The sequence below is a fragment of the Equus przewalskii genome, chromosome 14 (genome assembly GCF_037783145.1).
Source record: "Equus przewalskii isolate Varuska chromosome 14, EquPr2, whole genome shotgun sequence".
NCBI lineage: Eukaryota > Metazoa > Chordata > Mammalia > Perissodactyla > Equidae > Equus > Equus przewalskii.
Genome location: NC_091844.1, coordinates 57,898,445 through 57,917,491, shown reverse-complemented (window position 1 = coordinate 57,917,491; position 19,047 = coordinate 57,898,445). Strand labels below are relative to the sequence as shown.

The 19,047-nt window shown below is 43.4% G+C and overlaps 1 protein-coding gene across 3 annotated transcripts in view; it reads left to right on the top strand.

The window, feature by feature from the left end:
- TMEM178A (transmembrane protein 178A) overlaps window positions 1–19,047 on the top strand; it is a 124,307-nt gene that overhangs the window by 67,704 nt on the left and 37,556 nt on the right. The window contains exon 1 of one of the 3 annotated variants that reach the window (XM_070572852.1): window positions 5,487–6,075. The exons of 1 other annotated variant lie outside the window; for it this stretch is intronic. In XM_070572852.1, coding sequence (XP_070428953.1) covers window positions 5,676–6,075 — 400 coding nt within the window. In that variant the 5' untranslated portion in view covers window positions 5,487–5,675. Of the gene's footprint in view, window positions 1–5,486; window positions 6,076–19,047 lie in introns of those variants that run through there. One more of the 3 variants, XM_070572853.1, reaches the window with a different exon arrangement.

The following is a 19,047-nucleotide window of genomic DNA, read 5'->3' as shown; positions in this document are numbered from 1 at the left end:
GTGGGTCTAGAATTCACAGTGGTCTGACCCCAGCACCCAGGTGTGGTCCCCAGATCCTGACCCTTGGAGCGAACACAACTGAGAGAGGAGGTCCAAAGGTAAGAAAAAGGGGGCACACCTGGAAACACTGGCTTTTGTTCCCACGGGCAGCATTGCAGGCTGCTGTGAATCGGAGAGACTGGATGACTCTGCTTTGGTTGTCAAACATGGCCTGAAGGAGCTAACGGAGACCCCAACTTCAAAACCCAGTATCTGTGCACACAGACGAGGTGGGGGACACAGTTAGGTATGGCAATTAACGAGCTGCCATCTGCTGAAACATCACACCCTGAGTGGGACTTAACATGGTTATGGGGTTCTTTGAACGTGTTTTTTTTTTTTCCACCATATGTGCTTAAAGGCTCCAAAAAGGAAACAGCTTAATCCAGGAATGTGAAAAAGAATGGTGACATTCTGTGGTGTGTCAGTGAAATGAGAAACTTATCAGGCACCATCTATTTCAGGGGTTTTGTGGTATTTTATGGTTCCAGGCTTCTAGTTAGTGACAAAATGGCACTGCCAAGATGACTTACCACATGCGTGGGGTAGAGAAGAGCACTGTGGTAGGCGCTACTTCTAAAATTTACTTTTGGCTTTGCCCTGGACTAAGTTGACACACATACAGAAAATATCCCTTTTCCTCCAAAGCCTAACTGAATTAGCATCTCTTCTACTTTGCTTACTCATATTCTTTCCAGTGGAAACTAATCTCTCTGTACTAGGTTTTCCTGTTGCGTTTTATTTGCGCTTCTGTGATAGCCTTCATCCCAGGCCACCTCTCTTTGTAGCCTCTTGCATTTCTATCTCCCTCCTCCACTAACTTGGAGCTCTCTGAGAGCACAGGCCATTTTTTTTTCCCCATCTTTTCATAATCCAGTAGGAACTAGCGTAATAACTTACTTTGGAGGTGCTCAATATATGTTGTTGAATTAAAATAAAATTGTTTCAGGAAAACAATTTAGAATGATGACCTTAACATAAGATACCTCAATTATTTTCAGAAATGACATATCGGAGATCAACAACATCATTGACTACATCTTCACATTAAATGCTAAAAAAAGGATCTGATATTACCAAGAAAAAAAATCCCCTCTCTTTATGAAAGCCAGTGTGTGGTTTTGGTTAAATTGCGTAGTCTAAAGTCTGCGGAATCCAAATGTTGGAAATGAGGAGGGATATTGCTTTTGGTCTTAGCACTGGCGCAAAAAGGTGAAAGCCTTTTAGAATATTCATGGGTGGCAATGGTTAGCTTAGCATAGGTATGTCAATACATCACTGCCACAGCTCTGTGATAATTAGAGATCTTTGTGTATGTGTGTGTGTATGGGTGCACAGACTTTTTTATAAGGAAATATTTATTTAAGAACTTCCTGACTATAAAGAGAAATACAATGAATGTCATAAAGCACCTAGATGGTGTGGTAAGTGTGTTTGGAGAAGGCAAAAGTATTTTGTTTTCTAAATCTTTAAAGATGGCCAACACATCAGCTGGGAGGTTTAAATACTGTGGGAATACTGATGGTAACAAAGAAGGACTCTAGAGTAACATAGCGGATAATTCTCTCCAACCTAGAAAGGAGAGTTGGAAACTGAAGGATGACATAATCAAAGTAACATTTGAGGACGGTGCATTTGGCAACAGTATCCTGAATAACTGAGGCAGGGTTGCTCCTGGAATCATGGGGCCAAGGAGAAAGATGTATTAATAGTCCAGGTGAGGTGACAGAGGCATAGTGATAGGAAGTGGTAAAATATAGAGGAACGATCAGCTGTAAAAAACAGTTTAAAGGGAAAATTTCTACGACTCTGTGAGTGTGATAGATAATTCTAAAATATTGAGTTTTAGTGACTTGAATGACTTACCACCAGAGAGAAAGAAGTGGGGAGGGGAAGCTGGACCATAGGGAAATATAAGAGTTTACTTTTGGACATGTTGAGTTCAGTAATACAGTCAGACTTGGGGCTGGCTGGGTGGCCGAGTGGTTTTAAGTTCCACTCGTTCTGCTTCGGCATCCGGGGTTCATGGGTTTGGGTCCCAGGTGCAGGCCTACTCCACTCATCAGCCATGCTGTGGAGGCATCCCACATACAAAGTAGAGGAAGACGAAGTAGAGGAAGACTGGCACAGATGTTAGCTCAGGGCCAATCTTCCTCAAGCAAAAAAAGAAGAGGATTAGCAACGGGTGTTAGCTCAGGGTGAGTCTTCTTCCTCCTCCCCCCCAAAAAAAGAGAGGAAAAATAATACAGTAAAGACAACCAGGTGGAAATTCTCTGGCTTAATCTGTGTCATTTTAGGCCATTGTTTTTCTTCAAGGGATGCACTGGGAATATCAGATCTGGAGATGGCAAAGAGAAATTTAAGACAAGTGTAGAGCGAGCCAAATTTGAAAACGCTGAGGTCACAGCACAGCCACAGCTGGGACATGCCGCATTTTCTGGTTGGATATTTGATCTCGAATCACGTTGACTGCCTGCCAGGCTCAATGCCTTCATCCATTGACTGTGTTCTGGCTTAGACTCCTGCTTCTACTCATCCACAAGTATTTAGCTTGTAGTCAGGCATTAGAACATGTCAACTTCAGGATTTGAAAATGTAGAAAAAAAATTCTTATTTTATAGTGGCCCCAAATATTGAAGCCTCCGAATTTGTGAAGTAGACATATAAATCAAAGAGTTATGTTCTGACTGGAACGCCAATATCTCTGATCTAATCCTCTTGGTAAAGTTTAAGTCATCCTTTGAGAACTAACTCAAAAGTTGCTGACTCTAAGTGGCCTGCCTGACTCCCCCAGGCAGTTAAGTCTTTTCTTGTCCATCTTCTCACAACACTTTATTCTTGTTTCTGCTTGAGCATGGAGAACCGTCTACGTGGCTGTCTCTTGCCACTAGACTGGGAGCATCTTGAACATGGGAACCATTTACTCCTTTCGGTATTTCCCACTCCCCTAACAGAGTGAGGATTAGTGGGTGATATTTCATTGTTGGAAATATCCAAAAGAGAAATTTTCAGAACATGGATGGAGCAGTGTGCAGTGGCCGTGGCAAAGCCTGCATACACATCATATGTCACATCCCTGCTGATCCCGTTAACGCTGCACCAGCAGAGGCAGCACTGTCATTACATGCTGCTGGCCCATATTTGTAATGTGTGACATTTTTTATGAAATACTGTCAAGGGTAATCCATCATATAGTAACCTTTGGATTATATGCTGAGACTGGTCTTAAACATAGACATAAATGAACTTCAAGGATAATGCTATTTTCTAAGAAGGGTCTAATCAAAGAGTTCTTGGCTAGGAAAATGAGCCAGAACATTATGTTCTTTTAAGTTAAACAGAAGTGCCTAAAAAAGAAGTGTCCTTCTGTCTACTCCAGTTGGGGATGGGGTTCTCATGTGAAGATAATCAGGTGACTCTGAAATGTGGCGGAATATTTATTTCTTGTTGAATGTCACTGTTTGAAAAGAGAGTGAGGACTTGCTGAGGGTTTGACAACCCTTGGGACTTGAGAGGTTTGTAATCACTTTATCTCAAGAGGCACTTTTTAAAATAAAAGGACACATGACAACTTGAGTAAATTTCAGATGTCAACTGTGGGCTTACAGTTAAAGATAGTCTCTCTGTGTACCCACAAAGATCTAGGATTTTATATGTATTTTAGAATATAAATAAAGGAAAGCTTCTAAGTCTCATCATTTTTGTATAAATCCAGATAAGACTCCTTTGATGAGCTTAGTGTTTCCTGTTAAGGAAGGCTTATAGGTGAAAGGACCGCTAAAATTATAATTCTTTGTCTTCCTTAATTAGACTAGAGCTTGCCATAGATCTTGCTCAAGCTATGAGAAAATCCAAGCAGTAATTCTCCTTGTCAGGTCAGCAGAAATGGGCACCGGGTCTGATATGACTGAAAGGTTTGCTTAAGTGATCTATCCGTGACCTGAACGGCTCATCGGAACAGTCTCCATCGGAAATGTACCCTCTGAGGATGCTGAGCACAAACAGCAACGAAAATAAATCCCAGCAAGATTCTTATCCAACCCTTACAGATGTCATTTTAGAGGAAATACATAAATCACCTTAATACCAATTGATGTGGGGCACTAATTAATAAGTCCCATTAAATCGTAGAGTAATGACATCTAGTATCTAATGAATGCCTCATAATCTCTTGATCATTAAAATTTCATAGCATAAGAACACAAGAATTGGCATCCCTGGGCTCAGGCAGCATGGTTTTCTGTCTCTGACATGGCCCCAAGGGCATTAAGTGGCACAAGGGTACTGCACCTCTGTTGTAAGACTCTACAACATAAGCAGTTAACTCTTTCAGTACCTTGGGTCCTAACATTCTCTCATTTTAGAAAATGTGAATCTGCCCACCATTCTCAGAACTAACCGCCGCGAGTGCTGAGTGCCCTGGAAGAACAGAGGGAGGTGAGATGTTGACTTTGTCGTGGAACGTTGCTTTGTCGTTGACTCTCCCAGCCCATGCAGGAAACTTGCACAGGAGAAAATCATTACTCTGATTTATTACTGGGGGTTTCCTTTATTCAAAGGCAACAATCACCTCACAGAGCAGGTGCCATTGCAAGGGTTTATTGATCCTCTGCTCTTCTAGAAATTCCAGAAGGTCGTCACTCTAGCGGGAGACGGAGGTGGCCAACGAAAAAGAAGTCCATGTCCCAGCAGGCTGAAGTGAAGTAGGAGAAAATCTCTGGCCGTGGGTCCATCAGTGACACTCGGCGTCTTTTCTTTCAGAAGAGGGGCTAGAGCAGACAGAACGCTTAGAGGTTGCAATGGGCAAGAGAGAGGGAAGGAAAGCGACGACAGAGAGCTGCCAGGGAGTCTAAGAGGCTGCATCCTTCAGGCGGCGCGAGAAAGGGTCTTCAGCTCCAGATCAAGATTCCGAAGAGTTAAATATTACTACGCAGCCCGACCGGGATGGGATTTGCTTCTGGGTACAAAACGGGACACTGATCAAAATCAACTTGGACAAGTGACAAGACTGAGTCTGATGATTGTGGGTGTCTTTTAAGGTCGTTGGAGGGGAGAGGATGGGAGGCGGTGTGCTCAGGGGTAGGTGGAGGGAAGCATCAAATCCAGGGATATAAAGGGACACGGAGCCGGGAAACAGAGGACAAAAATGCGTGGGGAAAGAGAGAGAGGAAGAGTTGAAGAAAAGTAAGGGGAAAGTAGGGACAGGGTTAAGGGGAGAGAGGAGGATAAGAGAGAAGTGAGGGCGGCTAGGAGGGATTAAAAAGGGAAAGGGGATCGCCGGAGAGAAGGGCGGACGGCTGGCTCGGGAGGTGGGGAGGCGGCGAGGGGAGCGAGCGGGTGGGGGGCGCAGAGAGCGGCGAGGGGGCTGGAGAGGAGGAGGAGGAGGGCAAGAAAGTGCGGGAGGCGCGGGGGCGGGCACGGAGGCTGCGGGCCGGGGAGGGGGCGAGGGCAGTAGGAAGGAGAGCTCAGGCGGGGGAGAGCGAGCGAGCGGGCCGGGAGCCGAGGACGGGGAGGCCGCGGGAGGGAGGTGGGGGGCAGGTGGGCGAGCGCGGGAGGGAGCGCGGAGAGCCGAGGCCAAGTGCATTGTGTCTGGCGGCGCGCGCGAGCCCACCGGCGGCTGCGGCGGGGCGGGAGCCATGGAGCCGCGGGCGCTCGTCACGGCGCTCAGCCTCGGCCTCAGCCTCTGCTCCCTGGGGCTGCTCGTCACGGCCATCTTCACCGACCACTGGTACGAGACCGACCCCCGGCGCCACAAGGAGAGCTGCGAGCGCAGCCGCGCCGGCGCCGATCCCCCGGACCAGAAGAACCGCCTGATGCCGCTGTCGCACCTGCCGCTGCGGGACTCGCCCCCGCTGGGGCGCCGCCTGCTCCCGGGCGGCCCCGGGCGCGCAGACCCCGAGTCCTGGCGCTCGCTGCTGGGGCTCGGCGGGCTGGACGCCGAGTGCGGCCGGCCGCTCTTCGCCACCTACTCGGGCCTCTGGAGGAAGTGCTACTTCCTGGGCATCGACCGGGACATCGACACCCTCATCCTGAAAGGTGAGCGGCGGGCGCGCCCTGCGTCCCGGGAGCCCGCGCGGGGAGCGCAGCCCGCGGCTCCCCCGGGGCGCGCCGGTCCCCGCGTCCACCTCCCCGCCGCGTCCCCGCGCTCCGCTCCCCCGCACATGCTTTCATCCTTCCCCGCCGCCTCCGTTCCTGACCCCTCTGCCTTTCTTCTTCCCGTCCTTCCCTTCTCTCTCGCTCTTCTTTCTTTCCATGACTGTCTTCTTTCTTTCCATGACTCTCTTCTTTGCTCCTCATCCTGCTCTTCCCTTTCCCCCTTCCTTCGAGTCTGTGCTTTAGCCCCCCTCGCCTCTGTCTCCTCCTTTTCTCGTCGTCTTTTACTCTCCTCTCGTCCTTTGCTATCTTTGTACACCTGCCAGATTTGGAGTGCATGTGTGCACGCTCCCCACGAGGGCAACAGTCAAAAAGTGCTGACCTTTCCCGGTCGGGCTCCTTCCCTCAAGTTGTGCTTTCCTTTTAGAAATACCTTTGGAAGAAAAGTGATGCAAACCTCAGAAGAGGGGGAAAGGATTTTTTTCTTGTATTGTGTTAATGTCGGTAGCATTACACTGATGTGGTCATCCCAGCCTGGCAGGCTAATGGGGAGCTAAGGAGGCCCGAGGAACCTTTCTCCAAACCTCCGAAGTGCAGGGTTCCTGTGGATTAGACCTCAGAGACCGTTAAGTCATTAGTGGAGGCAGCTGGAGGCAGATAAAACATCTGCTTCCTTTCCCCCTGCCTGATGAGTGGGCACCCCGTCTCCAGTGTCTAGGCACACCGGGGTGAGGGAGGAGAGAAGCTGCATCACCCCTTTCAAGTGGAGCTTTCTGGATTTGAGCATGGAGTCTCTGCAAAATCAGTCTCATGTCTGAAATGCCTTTAAGGTTGTTTTTGTTGTTTTGTTGTTTGGCACTGAGTTGTAGCGCATCGATTTGATCTTCTAAAATCTATGCAACACCTGGCTTCCACGCATGTAATCAGATAGTTTGAGGATTTCTTTTTTGTAATCTCATTCATGTAAAAATACTCGGTGTGACAATACTATTGGTGAAGATTCTTTCCAACTTTAAGAGCTTGACCCTAATATAAATTCTTTTTTCTGAGATGAAAAAATAAATCTTCTTTCCCTTGGACTCATTATTGCAAAAAAAAGACAAAGTCTAAAATCAGTACATTTTAATATTTAGTAGCCATTCAGGAAAGCAAATGAACAGACTCGTGTCAGTTTGGAATGGAATTGCATAGAAAGGAGGGGGTTAGGAACGGTTTGGCCTTCAGAGTCGTGTTAGTTGGCATATTCTTCATTTCTCAAACGTGTCAACTTCCTCCTTCCCGTGGCTAGCTCAGCTGGGAACTGCCATCTGAGGTCTGTCTGTGCCTGGAATGACTCCAGCGCTTTTGGGGGAAGCAGATACAGGAAACCTTCCTTTGGGAAGCGCACCTTTTTCTTTCCTCTCTTAACTCGCATCCAAATCTCATTTCTCCTCATGAAGATGCTGCATAATTAATTCTGATAGTAGCATAGTACATGAACAAACTGTAAAAGCTGAATTTGGAGGCTCAGTTACAGAATGCTCATTTAGGCAAGGCAATTTTGAAAGCTAAGCAGTGTAGTCTGTCTTTGAAAATGATGGAGCTGCATTTCCTTACACTCTTTCTGTACCTAGGGTATGTGATTGCATGTAAATTGGATAGAGAGTAATACCTGCAACACCAGGGCAGAGTCCAACCCAACAGCAGGAGAGGGACCCCCATAGGACACTGCACATTCCCCCACCTCTTCAAGGGCCCTGGCTGGTTGAGGTGCACAGCTCCTGGGCAGTCTGGAATTGAATAATTTTAGAGGTGGAAAGGGACATCATTGAATCCAACCTCCCACCCATTGTTCAAACTCCCTCCTGCAACCTCTCTGACAAATGGCCGTCCAGCCCAGTACTTCCAGGGGACAGAACTTGTATACTACTTAAAAGAATTATATTTTTCTAGTTGTGAATGCATGTTGAGATTAAAATAATCTTAGATTTGTAATATGGATGGTGTTTAGCTATTCCTTTGTGCAGAACACTGAAGAGTTCTAGATTGTAATCAGAAGACATGGGCTCCATTGCTGGCCCTGCCGCCAAATTGCAGTGTATCCCCAGACAAGTGTCCAGGCCTCCTTGGTGTTCGGTTTTCTTGTGTATAGTATTGGGAAGGCTGACTATTCTTTAGGGAATTTTCTAGTTCTAAAATCTGCCATTGTTATAATAATAACAATGTAAATTTAGCTTCTTAGGAAGTTAATGAGCTGACATTATTAAGACGTGGAGCGTGGAAAAAATGACAGACGTCTGTACATTATAGGATCATAATTTGTTGTTTGGGAGATGGCCAAAAATGCCTCAAGCACTTTCACCATTGCTACTAACTTCCCTTGGACTAGTTACATAGCCCTTCTGGATCTCAGTTTCATCATCTGTGAAATGAACAGTTTTAAAATTCTTTGATTCTATGAATAATTTGAGAAAGGAAAATGTCACCAACATTTTCCTTTCTCAAACAGATGATTTTGGCACCCATATTGGGTAAACATTATTACCTCTGTGTTGGCATCTGGCATTAGTGGCTGTGGCACGAATTTCTTAAATGAGCCATAGAAATTGACATCACATCTTATATAAAAATTTGGATAGCTAGGGTCCCAAGTGGCAGTCTTACTTTCTTCTCTGAATTACCTTGTTTCTGAGTCCTAACATTTAGGAATTTTAGTGATAGGAAATGAAGAAGAGTAGATTCAGATGGGAGCGTGAGGAGGGGTAGGATGGGGCCACAAGAACTACCTGGCATATCCGTTGAGCTTTTGAGAGAAAAAGAGGTCAGCCTTTCTTCATGTGGGCTTGGAGGGCAAAGCTAGGTGGTGGGTGAAAGTTGCAGAGAGGAAAATGTAGAGTTGGTAATATGGAAAACATTTTTCCAGTTGGAATTGTTTGCATTTCCTGTTACTGGAGGCCAGGCAAGTATTTCTGTGAGATGTCGAGGGAATAGAAACATACAATGTGGACAATGAGAGATCGGTTTAGAAATGAAATGTATAGATGCTATCGTGTTAATCTACTTAAGAGAAGTCACATGACTCAGAAAAGCATTGGTCTCAATGGGACAGGTATCTGGCAAAATCATCACGTTCTGATTGTCACCGTTTCATTATGATTCTAGTTCACTTCTAGCCCAAAGTGACCCTAGAAGGTCTAAATTGGACCTCCAACCAGGACCTTCAATAAGGATGGAGGTAAAGTTGTTGATAAACTGATTAAGAACCAAGACTAGAACTCTATGCTACTCTACCAGGCTGACAAAGGGCCACTCACCAGTATAGTATGAATACAGTTGTTTCTCCAGCAGCAAGTTCTCTTGACCGCTATATTGACCAATCCACGTTTCACTAACTTGCCTGCTGGGATAACATGGGAACTTACAAATGCTTTAGAGATAAGTAGGTTCACACTCTATTTCCGTGGTTTACGATCCAATGCCACAAATACCCATTGAAAGCCTGTTATGTGCAAGGTAACATTAGGAAGATTTCATCTACACCTGCAGGGGTTCTTTTGTGTTTGAGTTGGTCAGTTGACTCTAAATTATTCTTCCATTGTATGCCCTTTTTTCAGCTTACTTTCTGTTTTTTTTTTTTTTTGGATGAGGAAGAGTGGCCCCAAGCTAACATCTATGCCAGTCTTCCTCCATGTTGTGTGTGGGATGCCACCATAATATGGCTTGATGAGTGGTGTGTAAGTCCGTACCCAGGATCCAAACCCGTGAACCCCAGGCTGCTGAAGCAGAGCTTGCAAACTTAATCACTACACCACTGGGCCAGCCCCTTGTAGCTAACTTTTGATACTAAGGAAGCTTTGCTGGTCAAAGTAAGGACTGTCTCTGCTAAGTAAACAAATGAAGTTGTCTTCCGCCCAGCAATAACAGGGCTAGAATAGTTGAGGGAGTCTTGTGGTAGGAACTTGAGAGAATGGATTTAAAGGATAGGGCCTCAGGCCACGCCCTGGGCCACTGGAAATTTGACTGTTTGAAAGAAGCCTTTATATGTAAAAAATCACAGAAAGGCAGTAAGGCAGGTGGGTGTGGCATGGATTGTATAAAGAGCCTAGGAAATGAGCTTCATTCATTCATTCATTCATTCATCCATCCATCCATCCATCCGGTTATTTGCTCAACAAATATATATTGAGTGACAGATAGTGTTCTGGGTGTAGAAGATATAGGGTGAACAAAATGGATAAAAATGCCTGCCTTCATAGAGTTTATTCCAAGTAGTGGGCTTATTTTCTAGTAGGTTATACAGTACCTACTCATCGTAGGTTATGGGAAGGCCGTAGCACTGCTAGTAAGTGACAGAAAATACAGAGCGGTGATGGAGCGCTGTATTCTTTAGGGGTCACCCGGCCATTCTGTTCCAAGTGCAATTCTTATGTTTAAACTCCTGGATGAACAGTAAAAGAGGAGGACAGATGGAGGGAGACTCAGTTGGAAACATATAATGCTTCTTTCAGTTCCTGAAAACATTGATTTTAATAAATAAACATTGATGAGACTTGTGAATACATTATGTAGAACTTTGGAGAAATTAATTTTGAATAGGAATTAGTCATTGAAATCACATTAAAAGTTCCAACAGTTCTTACTAGCTTTAACTTTAATTTAAAAATGTTTGTAATTAAAATTTTTCATTAAAAGCAATTAACATTACTTTTCAAATATATGTACCTTGTTTACATAAATCAGATTCTAATATTATATAGTGCCTGCAATAAACAAAGGGAAATTAATGTTGTAGTGTTTCATTTTTATGAAATTAGAAATGATAGAATTTCAAAAATGCGAAGATTATAACTCTGTATGCATAATGTTAACTTGTATAAATCATTTGGGATTGAATTCTTGAAACTTGAAATAAAACATCTCCTTGTGGTTTCAGAAGCATTTTTCCTCTAATGAGATAAACAGAGATATCAAAGACAGTGGGACATAAATACTTTGTCGTTTTGTTCTCTGCAAGAAAAAGAAAGTAAGAAAATTGGTAGGAATTCATTGGGACTGCTCTTCACTCTGCTAATGATTTATCTGTTTCCCCTGTTGCTTATTTTCCATGAAATTAATAGTCTGTACAGGACCCACCAAGTTCTACCTGACACAGAAATAGATTGATGATTTTCTTCTGCTCGTTTGTAGACCAAAGTATCATTTGTGTTAGAATAATTATCTCCCGAGAGCAGATATATCTAGGCAAGCTGAGAAGCCAGCGCTGTTTTCCTCCCTGACCCATTAGGGTTCACATCTTGTTCTCAGATCTTCTCTTGGACCAGAAGATGCTGCTGGTAAAGAGATTCCTCAGTTTTGGGGGTGCTGGGGATATCATTAAGACTTCCTTTTTCTTTCTGTACTTCTCCAGCCAAGTGGTCTCTGAAATTGTTTTGAGCATCAATCTAGATAATTTATTTTTATTCATTTTTAAATTATGTGCATGAACTGTACTACCATATACGTCATAAAACACAGACAAAAGCAAATTTAGAAGGGATGTGGTAATGAAGAGATATAATTAGAAGTTCAACTGTTTTTACCCCACATTCCAAAGGATTGCTTGTGTACCCCCTGGCGTGTACATACTCCACTTTGAAGATTGTTTCTCTCACTGCTCATTAGCAGAGCCGAGTTTCTTATCTGGGCAGAGGAAGGAATGATTTTTCCTATCATGGCTGAAATTTATGGTGGGTCTCCCAGTGCACTGTTGTATCGCACACATTCATCTTGCACGGGGGAGAGAAGAAGATGCATTTAATTTCTGTATCATTTCTGACATTAGGCACAGTATTAAACGAACCCTTTTTTATTAAACAACTGCCAGCTCACACAACACATCTCTTAAGGACTAGATTCGTGGCTTTGGCCCACAGTGTGCCGAGGCTGAACATACTCAAGTGTGCTAACTGTGTTTCAACACGTTCTCTCACTAAGACTCCTGAAGGTTATCTTGAACAAAAATTAAATTCTTATTTGTCACTCTGCTATCAGAGAAAGATACTTGCTTCTGTTCTTTCCATCTGCACACCAGAATTGTCTTTTAAAAGTAATTTATAAGCACAAAAGTGGATGGTGCTTTCAGTGGCTTGTGATCAAAATCGCTTGAATCAATGACATTTGTATCCACCGTGTCTCATGGATAATATTTAACAATGGCCTTGAAGGGAAAAAGAGAAGAGTTTTTGCTATGTCATGGAAAGTTCACATCCAATTATACCCAAGTCACTGTGATTTTTTCCTCAGCTACTGATTTTTCTTCTTCAAAGCTCAAAAAAGAGCCCTCAAACCCCATTAGGCAGACTACTCATAATTGCAAGCGTTCTTGATCGCCGTAGAAGATAAGCTTTTGTTGGGGGAGCATCTGGACACATTCCGTTGAGGGAGTAACTGAGACTCCCGGTGTCAATGCTAAGTGCGAGCCCCAAGGAGGGGGAACACTGAAGGAATTTAGGCAGATCACAGGGTTTTTCCCAACAGTTAACAAGAATGAACTCTCCTTTCATCTTTGATACACCTGCAGTGCAGTGTACCCCAGATTGTTGACCTGTGACCTCCGCCAAGCAAACCATGACCTCTGATTGGCTCTCCTCTTATTCCCTGAGCCCATCTTTCTGTGTCCACATCTTTCAGGAAGATTCCACTGTCCTTTGATACTCAATTGTGTAAACATCTGGGACCCATTTTCTTGTATTATTTGCTGGTTAAGAGAATAAAAATAATCAGATTTGGTCATCCCCTTCACTTCCCGCCCCCTTGCAAAAGCAGCTGGTGAAATGGAAGGAAAAAGTTGAAAACAACCAAACTGGAGGGTTGGCAAATAACACAAATAGCAAACGTGTCTCCTTTGGTGTAAAACATTAGCTCAATAGTTTGGGACAATTCAGATAAGATCATTTTAATCACGTAGATTTGCTTTAGTTTTAAAACGTTTGTTTTTTCTATATTTACTATTTTTTTAAAAAAACCACATCATTGATATTGTCTGAAGCTTTGCACACTAGTTGTCAAGATTTCTATCAAAATAAAGGCATTTGTAAGTAACAAATGGACTTTATTTCCAAAACCTGGTAAAATTTATGCGAGTTTATTTTTTTGCTTTCTTATAGTGTTTCCCCATGGTTAAAAGCGATTGCAGTGATTAATCTGTTTTATTGCCAGTTTTAACTAAAAGGATGTAAGTGAACTTCTTGGAGCGTGAGAGAGCCAGCATCGACAGTCATGAAGCTGACAGCCTTTGTTTGCTTCAGAGTAACGGCAACTACATGCTGCACTCCATCTTTCTTGTAACTCAGCCAGATAAGCTGATTGCAGACCAAACAATAATGTCCTGGGGACACCCATCAGGGAAGGCATTAGCAAGTGAAAAAAGGGGAACAGTGCAAACCATATTTCAGTTTCTGTTATCTTGAGTTACTGAGGACACACTGAATTATTTTCTATAACTTGCTGGATGTCCCCCAGTGTTTAGGCTTTTTAATATTTTGTTCATGGGTAAAAATCAATCAACTCATTTCTCCTCTAAGGACCTAAAGGATATAATATGTTCACTTTTGGTTTCTCCAAGTTGTTTGATACTCTACAGGCAGACAGGGGAGAGATTCCAGAAATATAAGAGGGAAATTCGGAATGTATAGAAAATTCTAGAAGGTGTAATTGTCCCAACACAGCAGATCACCAACTGCAAATTAACACTGATGCTTCCATGTGTCATGCCAATAAGCACTGACTTGCAGGCTTAGGGTCTATAATAGTGGAACAGTCAGGGTGGAGGGAGTGGGAGTGTGGGTGGGAGGCTGTATTTGGCTTGGATCTCTTTTGTCTACATTTTAAGGAATTTTTATTTGGTGTAGGGGATGTGAGCATTTGCTTCACTCAACAGTCAGTCATAAATGTTACTGAGTGTTGGAAAAGAAATGCTTTCGAAAATAAGAGGCTGCTTAGTGAAAAACATGGATCCTGTGTCCTCCTTGTCCTGTGGGGTGTAGCTTTCCCTAACTACACACGGAGTGGTGAGGAAGGGGGTCAGAGTAGGCGACTGGGGCTATTGGTTAATTTCAATTTGAATGCCGTTTCTTAAGTTCTCACGCTTTTCAAAACTGCTTGCAGTCGTGTTTACAGCTGTCGTGGAATTTTAAGCATGTGCATGCTGTTAAATGGTACTAGAAGTTATCCTGAAAAGCAGCAGAATTGATCGCTTGTCATATGATTGAAAAATTATGAAACTGATCATCAGAGTGACAATTTGACGTAGCAGAAGATAACCTGTAGGGGGGAGGAAACCAAAAATCTAGTGGCCAATGGGGATAATTGAGTGTAGGCTAATTGGAGCTCAGTATTTGTTTTATGCCCACTGACACTTGAGTCACTTACTCCAGGTGATTTAATCCTGAGCATCTAACATAGTTTACGGAAACTTTGGTGCTGAGACAATGGAAGTACTGGTTGAAGGAAGCTAAAACTCACAAGAACTAGAAAAGTAAAGAGGCTGAACTATAAAGAGTGACAGAGAAAATGACAGTGACTGCTAACATGAACGTTTCTGAAAAACAGTCTTTTTGTTCAGGTGTTTGAAACAACAAAACAAAAGACACGAGGAGACCTTTTACTATTGAGCGGTAAAAGATAAAATCCAGCAGAAGATGTCTGTTGAAGAAGCATCAAAATCGTGTTATATTTCCTTCCTTTCTTCTCAAGGGTTCCCTTTTCTTTCTGAAAGAAACTCAAATTGGTAGAAGGAAACGGGTGAGCACATGCAGAATCAAAGGTGCACTGAGTTGAAAGGAACTTTGAGAGCGACCCTCACCCGGTTTGTTTACTGCGATGCTGGGGAACCATGCCGGTGATAGATGATCGTCCCTTATGCTGGGAACGCCTGTCAGTTACATGCAATTCCTAGCATTCCAGCTCTAACTCCCTCCTTTTCTCTCTGAAAGTATATTATCAGAATGCCTGTGACGGAGGGGATGTTGTTAGCATAATCTCAAATCAGTTTTAATTTCTAAAACAGAGTCTGTCCTTTGGACAGGGGAGGCTCTTCGATCTTATATAGAAAAGGCTTAGGGACAGCAGTCTGGTCAGCCCTGGGAAGGGACGCTTTATCCAGATTGTGTGTTTTACCGGGTGGGGGTTGTATGAGGAGCTGATGGATATTGTGAGCGTGGGTGCTTCAGGCCCCCAAAGTCGTCCCCAGGCACCATCATTGATTTGGAAATTGGGAACCGTATAAATAACTCATTACCTGTTAATCTTCTAAACCAGTCCCAACACACCTGATTTGGGAAAGTTAAAAAAAAATGACAGGAGAAATCATAAAAGGTCACAGTTTTGTATGCCCTTGAAATGTGACAGAGCTATTGCGATAAATATGTCTGAGCGCCCCTGAGAGGCATGAAACAGAGTTGTTCCCTATTTTCTAAACCTCACGTACAGACGATTCTCAGTAATACTTGATTTTGCCATGGGAGAAATTGAGTGGTTCTTACTAATGGGCCCCAGATTTTCATTTTGGACATTTGTGGCATGGGTATTTTCTAGAGTATGTTTTTATTTCTAAATCGTCACATAGTTCTTATTTCAGCACTCTTCCAGTTCTATTTGCAGGTTAAAATGGCAGACCTATTTTTTTTTTCCTGGCCCAGAATTCTCCTATATATGTAGTTTTCTGGAATTGTTTTTATTTCTGAAAGGTCAGGTACAGCAGCATTTCTGATTAGGTATGAAACAAGATAATTTGGGTTGTGGGTCTAATTTTTTTAAATGGAATGAATAAAGTGCTTGACAAACACTTATCCACTCGCATAGATTGGTTTATCAGTTAAGGATCTTTTAGTTCCAAATAAGAAAAAACCCGAATAAAAATGGCTTAACCTACAAGGAAGATGTATTATCTCCCATAACAAGAAGTCTGGAGGAAGTTGGTGCCCAGGCCAGTCAATTAAAGATGCCACGCTGTTGGGCTTTAGTGGTTCCAACATGGATGATTTTGCCTTCAGACTTGTCCCTTGCCGGTCACACCAGTGCTGTGAGTCACTTCGTCACACAGCCACAGTTCAAAGGCTATGAAGCAGGAGAGAGGCCATGCCCCTTTTTTGTAAACCACTCTTAGAATAAATGTAATTTTTCAGAAGTTTCCTGGCAGACTTCCCACAGGTCTCATTGGTCAGAATTAGGTCACATGGCCATTTCTAAACCAATCCCTGGCAAGTGGAGTGGGATTATCATGATTCCCTTAGACCAATCAAGCTTCCGCCCTGGTACTGGGCAAGGGCACCGTCTTCCCAGGAAGCACTTGGCTGCCTGACACCTGAGCAAAATCTGGCTTCTGTTAGCTAAGGAGGCGTGGCTGTTGTCTACACAATCACAGTGCCTGCTGCAGCAGGGAAATCCAAATGGCAGTCCCATCCTACTTGTGGTCATCCCATAGGGAGAACAGAACTGAGGGGAGAACCCAGATTTCCTGCCAGCTCTTCCACATTTACCAAGTTCTCTCTCTACATCCTGCCCTGATGGGCATAGGGGAAGAAAAATATCGTTTTTCCCTCGCTCCTCCTAGGTTCTTAGGCTGGGGCCCTGTAAATCAGACTGACAAAAGACAGATTAACAAGAGAAAACCAAACAGTAGTTTATTAACATGTGCATCATCGTGCATATACATGGGAGCCCTCAGAGATGTGTAACTCAAAGTGGTGGTTAGAACTTGGGCTTATATAACATCTTAACAAAAGAACCATAAATTCTTAGAGAAGTGACAAGACAAAGGAAAAGGATTTTGAGTTTCTAGATCTGACAGATTATGGGAAGGCGATTATATGGGGAGACTCATGGTAGCTAAGGGCTAGTTTGAGCAAAGGTTTTTTATGTAGATTCTCTGGTACCGTCTCTGGGCTGAGAAGGGACTAGAGCTATCTCCAGTGATTAACTTCCGTCCTTCCTGGTAGAGCTGGGAAGGAGGGGGACACCTTTCCAAATTTTTGTCCTGCTTTTAGACAGATAGGAGAAGGGCAGAGAGCTTTTCTTGCATCTACTGCTTTTCAGCTCAAAATAATCCCTATGCCAAAGTGGCATATTTTGGGGTAGCATATTCTGCTTCCCTTTGTGGGCATATGGAAGTGCCTGAAAGGCCTGTGATTTGCTTTTTGAAGAGATGTTTGTGACTCTTTAATCTCTAGTAACCGAGAGACTTCATGGTTGGTTTTAAGGAGGCTTCTTTATAATTGTACTTTGAAAAATGGAGTGCAAAATGTTAAAAATTGTGCATTTTAGGGGATATCGATGTGCTCTAGGATCTGATAGTGCAGTTGCTATAAGTTTAATACACACTAGATTGATGAGGTGAGTGTTGTTACAAAGCTGGAAGGCCACCTGAGGAAGACGTTGCTTGTCAGGGTGTGATTCTGTGTTTGGAGGAGTGAGATGGAATGAGAGTGTGTCAAGATGAACCTCAATCATCTCGCCAGGAATGTTCCAGTCAGACCACTCCAGGGCACTTCACATTTCCTGATGGAATCGCTGTGCTCCTCTTGGATCTCTCATTTGAAACCAAGAGGCCTATTTATTAAAGCTTGATCCCTCTTTGGAGGAGGAATTACAAGGCAAGAAAACAATCTGAACTATTGCAGATGGGCTGAGCTAGCAGGATTTTAGCACAGAAGCCTCAGAAGATGGTGTAGAGCCACAAGGTATGTGGGAGGACATATATTTGGACCACCAGATTGCATGCCAATTTGTAGGCTCAAAAAGAAAAAAAGCAAGCGAGGAGGCAGGAAAGAAGGGAAAGGAAGAAGGAGCAAATGAGCAACGATTTGGTGGTCTTTGGGGAACCATCTCTATGGGATCTTATTTCTTTAAATATCTATTAGGTACATTTCTCTTTCTCAAATACAATCTTATCATGTCTTTCCTTTGATTAAAAACCACTGTCTGATGGATTCCTCAATAAGTTTAACATAGAATTACCAAATGATCTAGCAATTCCACTCCTAGAAATGTACCCCAAAAAATGGAAAATGAGGACTCAAACAAAAACTTGTACATGAATGTTCCTAGCAGTGCACTTCACATTAGCCAAAGGTGGATACAACCCAAATGTCCATCAGCTGATGAATGGATAAACGAAATGTGCTGTATCTACATAATGGAGCATTATTTTAGCCATAAAAAGCAATGATGTACCAATACATGCCACCACACGGATGAACCGTGAAAACATTATGCTAAGTGGAAGAAGCCAGACATAACAGGCAACGTATTGTGTGATTCCATCTGTATGAAATGTCCAGAATAAGCCAATCCATAGAGACAGAAATCAAGGAGGAGGGAATGGGGAGTGATGGCTCCAAGGGTACAGGGTTTACTCTTGAGTTAATGAAAATGTTCTGGAAATAGGTAGTGGGAATGGTTGCACATGTACTAAATGAAACTGAATTGTACACTTCAAAATGATGAACATAGTAAAAAAGAAAAAAACAAAACAAAACGAAAATCTCTGATGGTTTTCCACTGCTCACAGCTACAAGTTGAAGCTTCTTAGCAGGTTGCGAAAAAGCCTTCACTGTGTGGGTCTTACTACCCATCTGGTTCTATACTCAGCCACTTCTCTGAAATCTAGGGTCAGGCTATGCCAGACCGTTTGCTATTCCCTCAATACTTAACGCGCTTCACTCTGTGCCATTGCTATCCTGTTTCTCTGGCCTGAAATACAGTCCCCTCTTGTCCACCTGGGCGCTCTTCCTTGAAAGCTTACTGCCATTGTTATTTCCTCTCTAGATTTCCTTCACTCTCCCCTGAACCTCTCATTCCCTGCAGAATTAATTGCTTTATTAGCTGTGGCCCCAGTGTGCTTTATACGTACCTCTCTCACAGTACTTTCTACATTGCATTGTGCTTTGTTTCCTTGTC